The 13,904-nt window shown below is 39.4% G+C and overlaps 2 protein-coding genes across 2 annotated transcripts; one reads left to right on the top strand and one right to left on the bottom strand.

Moving 5' to 3' along the window:
- Positions 1-434: 434 nt before the first annotated feature.
- Positions 435-2,423, bottom strand: LOC135637739 (V-type proton ATPase subunit G1-like). The gene is made up of 5 exons (XM_065150497.1): positions 2,309-2,423; positions 1,550-1,651; positions 1,102-1,202; positions 748-894; positions 435-640 (listed from the first exon to the last, which is right to left on the bottom strand). Exons 2-4 carry the CDS (start codon positions 1,635-1,637, stop codon positions 751-753), a joined length of 333 nt encoding a protein of 110 aa, XP_065006569.1. The 5' UTR covers positions 1,638-1,651; positions 2,309-2,423; the 3' UTR covers positions 435-640; positions 748-750.
- A 4,825-nt stretch (positions 2,424-7,248) lies between these two features.
- On the top strand, positions 7,249-9,585 carry LOC135638480 (patatin-like protein 3). Its single transcript, XM_065151599.1, has 3 exons — positions 7,249-8,270; positions 8,459-8,521; positions 8,604-9,585. The coding sequence occupies exons 1-3, from the start codon at positions 7,314-7,316 to the stop codon at positions 8,901-8,903; spliced, it is 1,320 nt and encodes a 439-aa protein (XP_065007671.1). The 5' UTR covers positions 7,249-7,313; the 3' UTR covers positions 8,904-9,585.
- The last annotated feature ends 4,319 nt before the right edge of the window (positions 9,586-13,904 follow it).

Genomic DNA, 13,904 nt, shown 5'->3' with positions numbered 1-13,904 from the left:
ACTATATCTCTAATATAAGCAGCTATGAGACTAGCTGTCTCCATCATATGGATGGATATATAACATATCGGTCTGTTCGGTTATCTGATATCTCTCTCAAATAATATATGATGACTAAAAATATTTGGTGATATGTGTTTAAAGACGAATTTATTTAAATCATCATGATCTAAATCTTTAGTGATCTTATCATCATGATCTAGCAAAAAATAAAAAATAAAAAACCTATGGAGGAGAAGCCTAAACCAAAAGTACTAGAGACGCTCGAAGAGGAAACCAAAAGTATCAGAGGCACATGAAGTAAGTAACATGAAATCTCATTCTCAGTGCTGTCCCAAGTATGATGGTGAAACAGGAGGAAGGATCTCAGACAAGGAGTCACATCTCACACACTCTTTAACTGCATGAAAAGAAATTTTCATGAAAAAGAGGAATAAATTGCGAAAGCAATGTTGTCACAAGAAAGAAGACCACAGATGATTTGAGTTCATCCATCCCCAAACAGCAACCAAGCAATCAGAACATATACAATGTTTCTGAGGTGGTGCTTATTACAACGAAATCTTGTATCACGAATCACATTATTAAAGACAAAGTGCCCAGGAAAGGCTATAGCATGTCAGCAATTCCATCATGTCACCTACAAAAGAATACGAATAGAAATGCCACCGATTACTTCGAGATCCAAGAATTGCTGCACAGGGCTGCATTAGAAAGCATGAATCGTGTTCGTGGAGGGTCATTTACTTGTTAGGTTTGAACTGTTGTGACATGCTTCAACAGCATGTTGATTACATCTGCATGGATAGCTGATGAAGCATTCTTCAAGTTCTGGATCTTAGTCTCTGTTTCCTTCTCAAGCCTTTTCACATTCCATCCAGAACTACCAGTGCTCTGCAAACATCACCAGCGAAAAATTCATTTAAATACATTACTACCATCAAAACAAGTAAAACTCTGTGGGGGGGGGGTTTCTAACTTTATCACTATTAGTTTGTGTGATTATGAAGGAGCAAGATCAGCATTGCAATGACAACTCTTTGCAATTCCTATACCCCAACTACATTCAAAAGGGAAAAGAAAGAAATCTCAAAACATCACCTCAGAAACTTTTCTTTGGTAATCCTCCTCTAAAGAGGTACGATAGGCAGCAGCTTCCCTCTCAGCTTCATCCTTTGCCTGTTTCAACCTTCCAGTCTTCACTGCATAAAAAAACATTTAAAAGATTTGGAAAAGAAAAAAAGGTACCGACTGTTGACCTGACATGAACTCTCTAACACTGGTGTCAACTCTTAAACAAGATTTAGAGAAGGAGTTTGTATGTGATAAAACGATCTCGTAGTCATAAAATCATATCCCATAATGCATGATTCATGCTGTCACTCAAACATATCACTGGAACTCAGACATGGAAAACATTACTCAAGTACCCATGAACTACCATTTTCATTTACAGCAAAAGGAAACTTCGATCAACACGTAATAAAGGAAAACATACCATGTTAATGAACCTAGAACAAGAAAACAAGAATAACGAGGAAGAAAGTACAGTTTCTGGCGCTAGAGACAATCTGCTGGGCCTCTTGCTCAGCAGCTAGCAGCATATGAATGCCACCATGTCCTCTTACGGGATCCATGACCTTGATACAAACTGAAATAGCAAATTACAATACAAACACATTATATTGGACAAAAAATCTTGATACTTGTGAGAACATAAAAAATAGCATCAAGAAGGATGATATTTGAAGGTTATATGACACAATTGGATGAAAAAAAATAGATTTTTTGGCTCGTAAGCGCTGGTGGAAATAGCATAACAAAAAGTATATAGCGGCATCGTATAAATGGTTGATCAACAGGTCTCAACCATGTATAATTAGTTGGTTTATTTTAGGATATTTCAGCTGCAAATTTGCATCATCCACAACATTCTCACTATCTAACAGATAATACCAAGATTTAAAAGCCATGCCAATCCGACGAACATCCTTAATCAAGCCATCTAGTGACAAATATTGCAAATGGGAAGCAATGCAAGCAGAAAACCCCCCGTCATCGAAGCGTTCGATCATCGTGACTCGGATTCCGGGAATACAAATCATACATTTTGATAAGGTTACGGCGAAATGCCGTTCAATTCTTCCCCCAGAAGCCCAGACATGTTGGGCCATACTCTAAATTCGAGGGGATTGGATCTCAGAAATATCATAAAACTTCGACAAAGGAAGGATCGATCACATTTCTATCTCATTTTAGATCAGAGAGAGAGAGAGAGAGAGAGATGGAGATCGAAAGGAACAATCACCTTTGGGTGGAGGACGGGGAGGGCCGGCGACGGATGACGGTGATGGGGAAAGGGACAGCTTTTAACGAATGCAACAAACGGGGTATTGTTAGGATGGCATTCGGCGGGACGTGTCGGTCATTACATTTCTGTAGGAGGGCATTATAGGAAACTCATGGGACGATCAGTCATCATATCTATCTAGGAGGGTAATTTAGAAAAATTATAGCCTATTTTTGAAGATTATTATTTATAATCCTTTTTGTTATTTACATTTTAATAAGATCTTTTTCACTTCTTACTTATAATCTTTTATTCTTTTTATTCTTATTCATTTTAAAAGTGACGTAACATAATTAATAATAATAATAATAATATGAGACATTTTGTCATGAACAATCATCACTCAATCATAACAGTCATTTTTAAATATGATATAATTAAAAATAATAATAAAATATGATATTTTGTGATCATCGCTCAACCATAACACCTCCTTCAATGGACTATTCGTCGTTTTCGTTTTGCTTCTTTATATATTTGATAATATATTTTATCTTATTTTTATATATTTTTATTTAAAAACTATGAGTAGAAATAATTTACAGATCGATCATTCATTAGAATGAGTAAAATTATATCACAGTATCTTAGTTTTCATGTGTCATAGTATACATTTTGCAAGCTGCGGTCCAGAGAAAAACACAAGTCATCTCAACACCACAAAAACCTTTGGGTGGCATTGGTTATATAGTGGTCTGGGTAATGTTGAGTGTTAATTGGATTCATAAGTTCGCACGTTAAGCTTACAAAAACTTACCAACACGCATGATACTTGGTGAGTAGTCGTTTGTAAACTTATGACCGTTTGTTTACCTTCTAAAGTTCTTATTTTTTCTCTTACAAACCTTGTGTTTATCGAATTGCTTATAAAATTGCACTCTTTGCGAGATGTTAAGATTTGTCAATTATTTATTTTTGAACTAATTAATTTACTCTTTTATATAGCTTTTGGGACCTGAATGAGTTTATAATTAGGTCGACTCTTTTATATGTTTCTCTGGTTATCTCAATGTCCCTCTCGAGTAACCTACAACCGAGATTATTTAGGATATATGTTTAAAGATGAATCAATCTCATTATCGTGATCTCATCACGATACAATTCTTATTGCACAGATCCATCAACATCACAATATTTGTAACAGATAATATAAAGTGAAAAAAATATCAAATATATAATAAATAAAAAGAGTGTATCATGTCATATTTATCATTACTCGCGTGATTAGCTTGCAGGGCACCTACGACTAACACTTACTGTGATAATAGATATTTTGAAAAAGTTCACTGATGTTATGCCACTTGAGTTACCAAAAACTCTACTGTCACAAAAAGCCTAGATCATTACATCAAACTAGAGCCACGAGTAAAGCCTTAAATATTTTTCATCAAAAACAAGATGGAAGCCTCCAATTATCTATCAATTATCGAGCACTAAATAAGGTAATGGTGAAGAACAAGTATCGCATCTCACATTTCTCTAAACTCAATATTCGATCGGGTTATTGGCACATATGCATTGCTAAAGGTGACGAAATGAATACTACTTGTGTGACCAAGTATAGAGCACTCAAATTTTTTTGATGCCTTTTGGCTTAACCAATACTTTGACTATATTCTGTACTCTCATGAACCAATCTTATCTTACTAGCTAATAAGATAAGATAAAATAACAGAAGTCGATAGAACTTTTGAGATTATTGTCCGTACCAAAAAGTTATAGGAGAGGAGAGGAAATGTCGAGAGTGCTTTAGATTTTATTAAAAATATATAAATAAAAAATTTAAATATTCTTAATATAGATAATAATATAAATTTTTAGTTCAATGGTAGAAAAAAATTCGTCTAGCCTATCTTCAGTAGTCGGAAGCCATCTAAATAATCCAAATAAGTTAGAATGTTACGATTTTATTATTACTATAGTAGTATGAAAATTTCAACTAAAATTAGAAACCATTTCACTCATTATTCTCATAACAAACCATAATCTACACTGACCTGATGGTATGCTTCCTGAGATTTACACAGTTGGATTTGATCAGTAATCAAGTCAATATGATGAGGATCAAAATCCGAGACAGAAAAAAGACAAGAAAAATGTTGGTCTTCAGCATTAATATCATGATTAGGAAATATGATAAATGCTTGTTTGAAACCTTCAGTGTCACTGGAACCCAACATGAAGTGGTGATCTCTCTTTGGCTTTATGTAGTTCTTCAATCAGTCTGATGTTTCACTGCACTGTGCAGGGAGAAAAAGCAACAGCAAATGGAAGTCTCAAGGCCATGCTGTGTAATTGGATATCAAGTCCAAGAACACTGTTTTAGATGGATACACATATCTGCAAAAGATAGCTTCTTTCTTTTCATCAATTGATGTCCAAGATCTTACATGGTATACATCACCTGTTGAGCCATGAGTCACGCTAAGCTAACACACCATGTCACCCACAGAAATAAACAGTGTGCTTGGAACCATATGGGTCTAATTTTGATTTCAGAAGCAAGAAGTTGTCATCATGGAGATGAAATGGAGGTATCATGAAGCACTCTTCCCAAGTCTTTGTTCCAGGTAGAACTGAGTTGGGTGGCTCCTCTGTTCCAATGGCTTCGCAATAGATAGGGAAAAGACATCAATAGCTTCCAACCATGCCAAAGAACAAGTTAATTGGATCTCACTGTTCTCGACTGTGACCAAGAACTGGGTTTTTGAGTTGAAGCTCAAAGCTACATTTTCCACTTGTCCATTAAAGGACAGAAGATTTTGTCTGTTTGAATGTGGCTTTTTGCTCGTGACTTGGGATTGCCAAGAGGTAGATCTGAACTGAGGTTGAAGAAGAAGAGTTGAGATAAAGAGTTTTGGGCCCTTATGCTTTAGGATATAGCTCATGAAAGAAATTGCAATAATAGCATTTAAAATCTGGTAGGTCATTTGGCACATTTGACATGATCCTTGAGATCATAGACATGAAATTTACAAGTATAAAGAACAAAACATGTTTTATGTATAATTTTTGTGGGGGCACTCTTTGGAAGTTTTGCTTACATCAATCTCTTTTTAATTCATCTTTTATTTTTTGTGGGCAGTTTTTGGAGATGTGGAGCTTTCAGGTCCTCTCTTTCTATGATTGAATATGGGATAGAATGGCACAAAAAGGTTACCCGGTTAGAGAATATCCTCAATGGGTTGGTTATAAAAGAGGTAGAAGAAGAAGAAGAAGAAGAAGAAGAAGAAGAAGAAGTCACAACTGTTGCAAGAGTCTTTTTCTGATCTGAATTCACGAACATTTTGGTCTCTCGAAGAACCCTGAGAGCCTCACTCGATGGATGTCATGTGAGAGTGGAGAGTTTACTGAGATCTAGCAACTGAAAGAAAGGAATCATTGCAGAACATAAGAAATTGACTACTTGCATGAAGAATCCAAATATCTACTGCTGCTCGTCTTTGGATCCTCTAAATCCCACCTTTTTGTCTCCCACATGCAGTACACCTGCAATAATTTAAGATCACTTCAAACCCACAATCCCCCACACAGCAAACACCACCAGGTTGAACATAAGCTGAGGTTATCGGGAACTTGCACATCAACTTCAGCTGATCATTAACTCTGCAAGATGAAACATGTATCAGAAGTTTTTGTGATACACACTTGGCACGCATGTAATGATTCTGCTAGATGCTAGGTTTTGGTCAAGCTTGCACATAATGGCTGCTGTGACAACTCCACGACGAGCAGCGAAGGCTGAGAACCAAACAAAGCTTGTCCCTAGAGAGAGAGAGAGAGAGAGAGAGAGAGAGAGAGGAACAAGTGCTGCATTGCTTGCAGTAACTACATGGACTCCTCGACACTGTCGGCAAGACTTGGGAGTCGACTGGAGTCACTTCACATAATGTAGTCGGTCAGCTTTCGGCATCCATGAACAGATGTAGTAATCTGATTGACCTGTGCACTGTTGTTGGCAGACTTCGTCTGGAGATGCAGAACAGTTTGCGTTGATGGGATCAACTGCAGGTTTAGATTTGAGATGTCGGAAAGCTTCATCACTTTCATTGACGAGGGAGAACACTTTCGATGGAGAGATTCTATCGCAGAGTTGCTGGTAAAAATGCCAACCTCACTGCATGCTTACGGTTTGGGAGCGAGTGAGTCATGCGATGACATGAACTGTGGCATCACCTTTCTTCCCCAAATGCAGTCGGATCAATCATGAGGCTCTAATACTCGATTAATCTGATAGCGAGCTTCCCCACCATTAGCACAACGTAAAATATCTCATTACATTAAGAGGAGTCTCTGTCGTCCAAGTGCAATAGCTATAGCATTATTCCTTCAACCACCATAGCGTACAATAATAATCATTTTGTCTTTAATTGAATGCCAAAACAAAAACAAAAGTAACATCTTCAACTTCAACAATAGTCACGATTTGATGAGTATACATACAATCATTAACTTCAATTTAAATATTTTATATTGTGATTCTGATTTATTAAATTAATGGAGTCAATTATCTCATCCCTCAAATTACCACATTTCCTTCTTTTTGCTCCAAATAATGAGATCAAGTGAAATCAAGAATGGTATAGGCAAAGCACCCATCTCCGAGCATTAAGAACCTTCCAAAACCTTAATTAATGATTCTTAAGCCTAATGGTGTCGTGTCATCAAAATATAAATCGAGTTAGAAAGAGTATTAGGAGAAATTATCTAAGCAACCACTTCTAATAATAATGTTGGTAATTACGAGGGAAGGCAGATTAAAAGAGCGTCGGTGATCGGACGTGCCTCCTCAGCCTCGCGCCGATCGTCGAATCCTGGCCGTCCACCGCGTTACCGCTCACCCCACAGCAACGGCACGTGTGCGCGCTAACCCGAACCCCCTCTATTTAAGCTCGAACGCGCCGACCCTTCCCCCGCCTCCGAAGGAAACACGGTCCTCTCCGGTTCGGCTCGGGCGAAAGCAATGGCGTTAGCGCCGCCTCCGATGGAACCGAGCGCGGACGCCGACAAGCTAAGCTACGAGATCTTCTCCATCCTCGAGAGCAAGTTCCTCTTCGGCTACGACGACCCCAATCTCCTCTCCTCCTCCGCCTCGTCGGCTGCCGCTTCCGCGCCCCGGCCCGCCGGGAGGGTCCGCATCCTCTCCATCGACGGCTGCGGCCGCCCCTCCGACGCCCTTCTCGCGGCCGTCTCCCTTGCCCGCCTCGAGTCCTCCCTCCGCCGCCGCTCCTGCGACCCCTCCGTCCGCGTCGCCGACTTCTTCGACGTCGCCGCCGGGTCCGGCGCGGGCGGCGTCCTCGCCGCCATGCTTTTCACCCGCGGGCCCGACGGCCGCCCCCTCTACGCGGCCGACGAGGCGCTGCGGTTCCTCCTGTCGCAGACCGGACGGTCGTCATCGGGGCATTTCGCCCCCGCGAGGCGGGGCCCGCTCGGGTGGCTGTTCCGGCGACGGCCTGGGGCGGTCCTCCGGCGGGTTTTCGGCGACGCGACCCTGCGGGACACGGTGAAGCCGGTACTGGCGCCGTGCTACGACCTGGCGACGGGGGCGCCGTTCCTCTTCTCGCGGGCGGACGCCGTGGAGGCGGACGGGTACGACTTCCGGATCCGGGAAGTGTGCGCCGCCACGTGCGCGGACCCGGCATTGGGTGCGGCGCCAGTGGAGATGAGGTCCACGGACGGACGGACGTGGATCGCCGCCGTCGGGGGCGGGGTGACGATGGCCAACCCGGCTGCCGCGGCCATCACGCACGTGCTCAACAACAAGCGGGAGTTCCCATTCGCCGCGGGGGTGGAGGACCTCATGGTGCTGTCCCTGGGAAGCACTAGCGGCGGCAGCCTGGGGGCAGAGGGGAGGAGGAGGAGGCAGGTGCCGTCGGCGGCAGAGCTCGTGAGGATCGCCGGGGATGGCGTCGCCGACATGGTGCGGACCCTCCCCGTCTTTTCCCCCCAACTGGTCTTTTGTTTTTAGCTTCCTTTTTTTTCCTCTTTATCTTTTACTTATATAACTGCAATCCTGACAAAAATGTCGATTTGTCGGCATTCCATGAACTAATCTCGTCCGTCCATTATACTATGGTAACTGTTGATATGAATTCCGTATGATATCAGGTGGATCAAGCGATTGCCATGGCATTTGGGCCTAACGGGATCAGTAATTACGTGCGGATTCAGGTAACAAAACCCTTTTCATATTATTATTATTGATGAATAATAATAATAATAATAATAACAGACTCGGCGACAATAATCTCAGGCTAATGGATTCGGATCGGGCAATTATACCCCCAAATCAAGCAACGCCACGAAATTGCTTAGTTCATTGGAGGAAACGTTGTCGCAGAAGAACGTGGAATCGTTGTTATTTAGGGGGAAGAAGATGTCGGATCAAAGCAACGGCGAGAAGATCGAGTGGTTCGCGAGCGAGATCGCCAAAGAGGACGAGCGGAGGAAGAAGAGTCGGATTCCCGTGGTAGTGTTGAAGCAAGTCGTGTCACCGAGGACTTCCTCCACGGCGGCGTCCATCGTAATCGACGGAGATAGAGAAAAGACATGACTAAGCCTTGCAGGAAACCGAGTGCTTGGCGGCCGCAGAGCGTTGGAGGCGTACACCGTGTTCATGTGCTTAGATATGTAATTTGTCCTTGTGTCCTTTTGTTTTTTCTTGGCTTTCTTTGGTGTACGGGAAGTCAGCTCGAGCTTTGGCGAAACGAGAGTTTAATGGCTTCCACTGCTCTTCACTCGCCCGGTGTCGGATTCAAGATGGAGACACGCGGAGAGGAGTCCTCAGAACTCGCGCTGTTAAAACAAGCTTAAAATAAGGCCTCTCCCTCGTGGGTCCCGCGGTACGGCTTCCGCAATTGGCGGCACGAGGAGGCCATTCCCGAGTGCTTCATGGGACCCGCCTGTAGATCCGAGTGCGGGTGACAGGCGAGACGGTGCATGCAAAGAGACCACCACCCGAGACGGCGAAAAGGTCGAGAAAGGAGACGGTAAACCCACCCACGCTCGGTCCGTACCCAAGCCAACCTGAGCCGAATTCAGCAGTCCAGCGTAGATTAACCCACACGCGCGAGCCGTAATCGGATGTCTGCAATAGATCAGAAACAAAACAAGAAGAATCTCCACCATGAAATCCAACAGATAGATTACTGGTCTTTTAATGGCGTTGCAGAACACAGGCTGCGCCTTGATAGCTTCATGGATTGCCTCAGAATTCAAGCATATTTGGATCTTTATGGAGTACTCAGTGCTGGAAACTCTTCCTTTGTCTCTCTGATCTTAGTCTGAGATGTGGAGAACTTTACTCCTTCAGTCCTTCACTTATTGTTAGTGAATGAAACAGAGCATATATTGGAGGAGATAGTATGGTTTGTTTAATGTTCTATGGCTGGGCAGACGTCAATGATCCCTGTGTGGATTACAGGGTGATGGTTGAGTGATGACCCATTTCCTCAAATCAATTTTTCTCGCTTGAACTACTGACTTCTGGTGACAGTCATCATTGCAGAAAACCAAGAAGGTAAAAGCAATGCCTTCTGAGAAAAAGTATAGCTGAAAAGTTCTGATGCGTCTGTGAGAAAGTCCCAATTGAGGTGAAACATGTGTTCTGATGCCTGCTTGATTCCTTGTCAAGATGGAGAAGATAACCCATGGAACTTTCTGACACACACACAAGCTAACTTTGGCCCCGTAATATTCCATAGCAAGCATATGGTTGAGTTATCCAGTCGTCAAACAAACACTGAGACAAATCTAGTGGCTCAGCTTGAAGACTTGTGTCACTCATATATTTGGCCTGAGATGAGTTCATGACTTGGAGGTATGTAACCTGGAAAGGTTCTCTTCTTGACCTTATTAGGGTGCTTTTAAGATGGTGAGTTGTTTGACAAAAGATGACATTTTTCCAAGCCTTGGATGCTCTGATTTAGCAGAGAGATCTGAATCTGAACTGTAATGATCACCATTATTTCTGTACTTTTAAGTGCAAGACAAACAAGCATTTGCAGATAGTGTATTACTTAAGATGTATGAAGATTTAATACACTTTGCATGTGAACTCAATTGCAGAATAGTGGTGCAAGTGAATCAGAATAAATGAGCTTTGCAAATGGTTTAAACTTTGGCTGCATGGCATTTGAGACTTCCAAAGTGCTGACCTGCATGTTTCTTGAGTTGTATAGTATGTGAGGATCCCCAAAAAATTTGCATCTCTTGAGTCCTAGAAATGCCAGGAGATCTACTTTTATTCTTTCTGACAATGAAGATAGATTACAGAAACATTTTGTGGAGCATTATAGATGAAGTAAAAAACCAATGAACCCCCAAATGAGTACTTTGTTGACAAGCAGATAACTGAACATTTATTTACTCTACTGATCAGAGCCCAGGATATGAGAGCATGAAGGGTCTCATTTTCATAGACCAATCAATGCTCTCTAATAAGATTAAGGAACACTATATGGTTTCATTTCAAGGATTGCTATATTATTAGGTATTTAAGATGAGAAGTAACTTAGACTTGGGTCAGACTCAAGTCGGAACAATTTCGATTTCAATTTTTCTGTTTTAATAGATATTTTTAGAAATTTCTATAAAGTAATTATAATTATTCAAAAATTCCAAAATAAACAGATCAAATTTAATAATTTAATAAACCATGCAGAATAATTTAATAGGATTCTAAAACTGTTTTAATGAATTAAAAATATTAACAAATTAATAATTCTGAATTGAAAATTTTAGATAAGATATGAAATATAAAAAAAAAATCACGGAGAGCAAAATGAAATTAGATAATCACCCAAACCAATTTCTAAAGATTATTTACACATGGTTTTAATGTATTTCAATCTATAATATCAATTGATAATTCTAAATATTTTTCAAAAAATTTAATAACTGTGAAACAGGTTCTATATCATCTAAATATTAAAATACGAAATTTATGATCCTTTTTCACACTCTCTCACACTGTGGGAGAGAAGATGTGGAAGGTATGGACGGCTAAGGAGCTCAAGATGTTCAGCACCTCGATCCATTTTATATTTATTTATTTATTTTATATTTTCTTTGTTTTGAATTTAAGAACGTTATTTATTATGTTCCATAATGAGGACTATTATTTATTAACTGGTAAATTCAAGAGAGTATGAATTTAATTTTGTAGTTTTTTTTTACATATATGTTGTTTATTTTTTTATAAGAAGGTGTCTCAACTCTATCAATTTGATATTCTAACCAACATGGATGACATGTTTGACAATATAGTTAGATTTATTTGATTTTAAGTAAAAAAAAAAGACAAACAAGACTTTTATTAGTAGAATCAAGTAAGCAGAGATAAAGTGAGAGACTAAGTTGGAGGAAGAGGAGGATAAAATATACGAGGAGGGGAGGGGGCGGAGTAGGAGTAGGAGGTGGAGGAAGAAGTCACGAGAGAGAGAAAGGATAACGAAGTCAACGAGGAGAGGAAACGATGGAGTAGGAGGATGAGGATACAATAGAAGTAAAATGAGAAGCGAATGAGGTGGTGGTGGTGAAGAGGGAGAGGACGCGGTAATATCGAAAGTCAAGGAGATGGAAGGTAATTCTGAAAGAAATTAAAAGGTAATTTTAGATTAAATTGAACCAATTTAGGGTTGAATTGAATCGATATGATTTGATTTATCTCAAAAATATAGATTCAACCCTTAAAAAATGAAATCAAACTTAGTCAAATGATAATCATTATATTTTTATGATTTTATTAAGAGTATTTTGATTAAAATTTAAAAAAACTCGCTTTAGTAAAAGTCAAATATGAAATTACGATGCCCTAAAAACTTATCATCTCTTAAAAATTTATTACTATAAATTATTTTTTTTATAAATTATCCCAAAATAATCATAAATATGTGTGTTTCATCCTTTATATTGGATCTTGAGCATTCACATCCTTTATCACGTGCTATTAGTTATAATCGCCCTACAAGTTAATCATGGAAGTGATATACTTGTGGCACGTTACGACAATCTCTTTACTTATTATAATTGGTATTTTATTATAGTATTTGGATGTATATTGTGATGTCTTTTGATTTGTACAATGTGAATTGTATCATGAAGAGATAACGATAATGAGATCGATTCACTTTTAAACATAGACCTTAAATTGTCCTGATCATATGTTACTCGAGAGGGACATTGAGATAACCGAAAAAATCGATGTGTTGTATACTCATCCATATGATGAAGATGACTAGTCTCATAGTTGCTCATGTGAGAACATTAGAGATACAATGCAAGTGTTTATTAGAGAATATGTTTACTAATTGATCCGGTTACAGAATACTGGATAATTAATGATACATAACGTCAGATAATGATTTCGTAGTCTTAATTATATGTCTGGTCCTTAGACTTGAGACTCCAGAGATGTATTGTATGAGCGCTCTGTTTTTTTACACTGAACTTACATGTTTGGAAGTTTCAGATATAGTACAATCAATTATCGAAAATGACAACTAACCTTGTAAAGGAAATTGAGTGTTAATAGATGATCATTCATTCTCAGTATTATGAAAGAAATATCCTATATATGCTTCCTCAAACAAAATCCCTCGTTAGGGTCGTTCGAATTGAGAAAGAATGAGTTCTCTAGAAGAATTCCATTAAAGCAAGACTCGAACAATATTCCATATGAGTCTGACATTACCATGCCCAATATACGGTCTCTGTGATATTAGATAGAAAGGGACCATAGATACATGTTAAATGTGAATAGATAAATCCGATAAATTAGATCTCCTATATCATCTGGGGACTATGACGGAGTTGCCTAGTCCATAGTCAATGAGTCGAGCGAATTATTATGGAGATAATGATTCATTATATTAGAAAAAATTCTAAGTCGGGATGAGTTCTAATATGAGTGACTCACAACCAACTCAATATTAGGCCTAGAGGGTCAAATACATATAGTAGATATTATGACGAGTAAATGTGCAGATATGAGATATCTACGAAGCTTCTAGTTTAGATCATATGGATGAAATCCAATAAGATTGAGTAATTGGATAGAGATCCAATACCCAATAAATAAAAATTTCATTAAGGGTTAAGCTACATGCACATCTATAAATAAGAGGAATCTTACTGTTCATAGGCTAGAGCTTTTGGTGGTCACCCCTCTTATTCTCTTCAACCTCCTTTCCTCCTCCTCGGCTTCAGCAATCTTGTGGTGCACATGGAGAGGGAGATCTTATAGTGATTTAATGGGCATTATAATCTTGTGGTGCACATGGAGAGGGAGATCTTATAGTGATTTAATGGGCATTATAGCCGCGTATGTCGTGTGAATCACTACTAGATAGGAGCATACAAGTTCTTCTTCATCTTCTTTATAAGATTTAAAAATTTCAAGGATATACGTTTTTCTAGGTAACACTTCTCTTATGATATGTACGATTTTTTATTTTACGATTTTTCTCGCACACTTGATTTTGAAAATTCTATTTTTTTTTAAATTTTTGCTACACAAGATACCATTATGAGATTTCCAAACACGTGTTGTGCC

This window comes from Musa acuminata, chromosome BXJ3-5 (assembly GCF_036884655.1).
Source record: "Musa acuminata AAA Group cultivar baxijiao chromosome BXJ3-5, Cavendish_Baxijiao_AAA, whole genome shotgun sequence".
NCBI lineage: Eukaryota > Viridiplantae > Streptophyta > Magnoliopsida > Zingiberales > Musaceae > Musa > Musa acuminata.
Note: the sequence above shows the minus strand (reverse complement) of the source record. Positions and strands in the feature narration are given on the sequence as shown.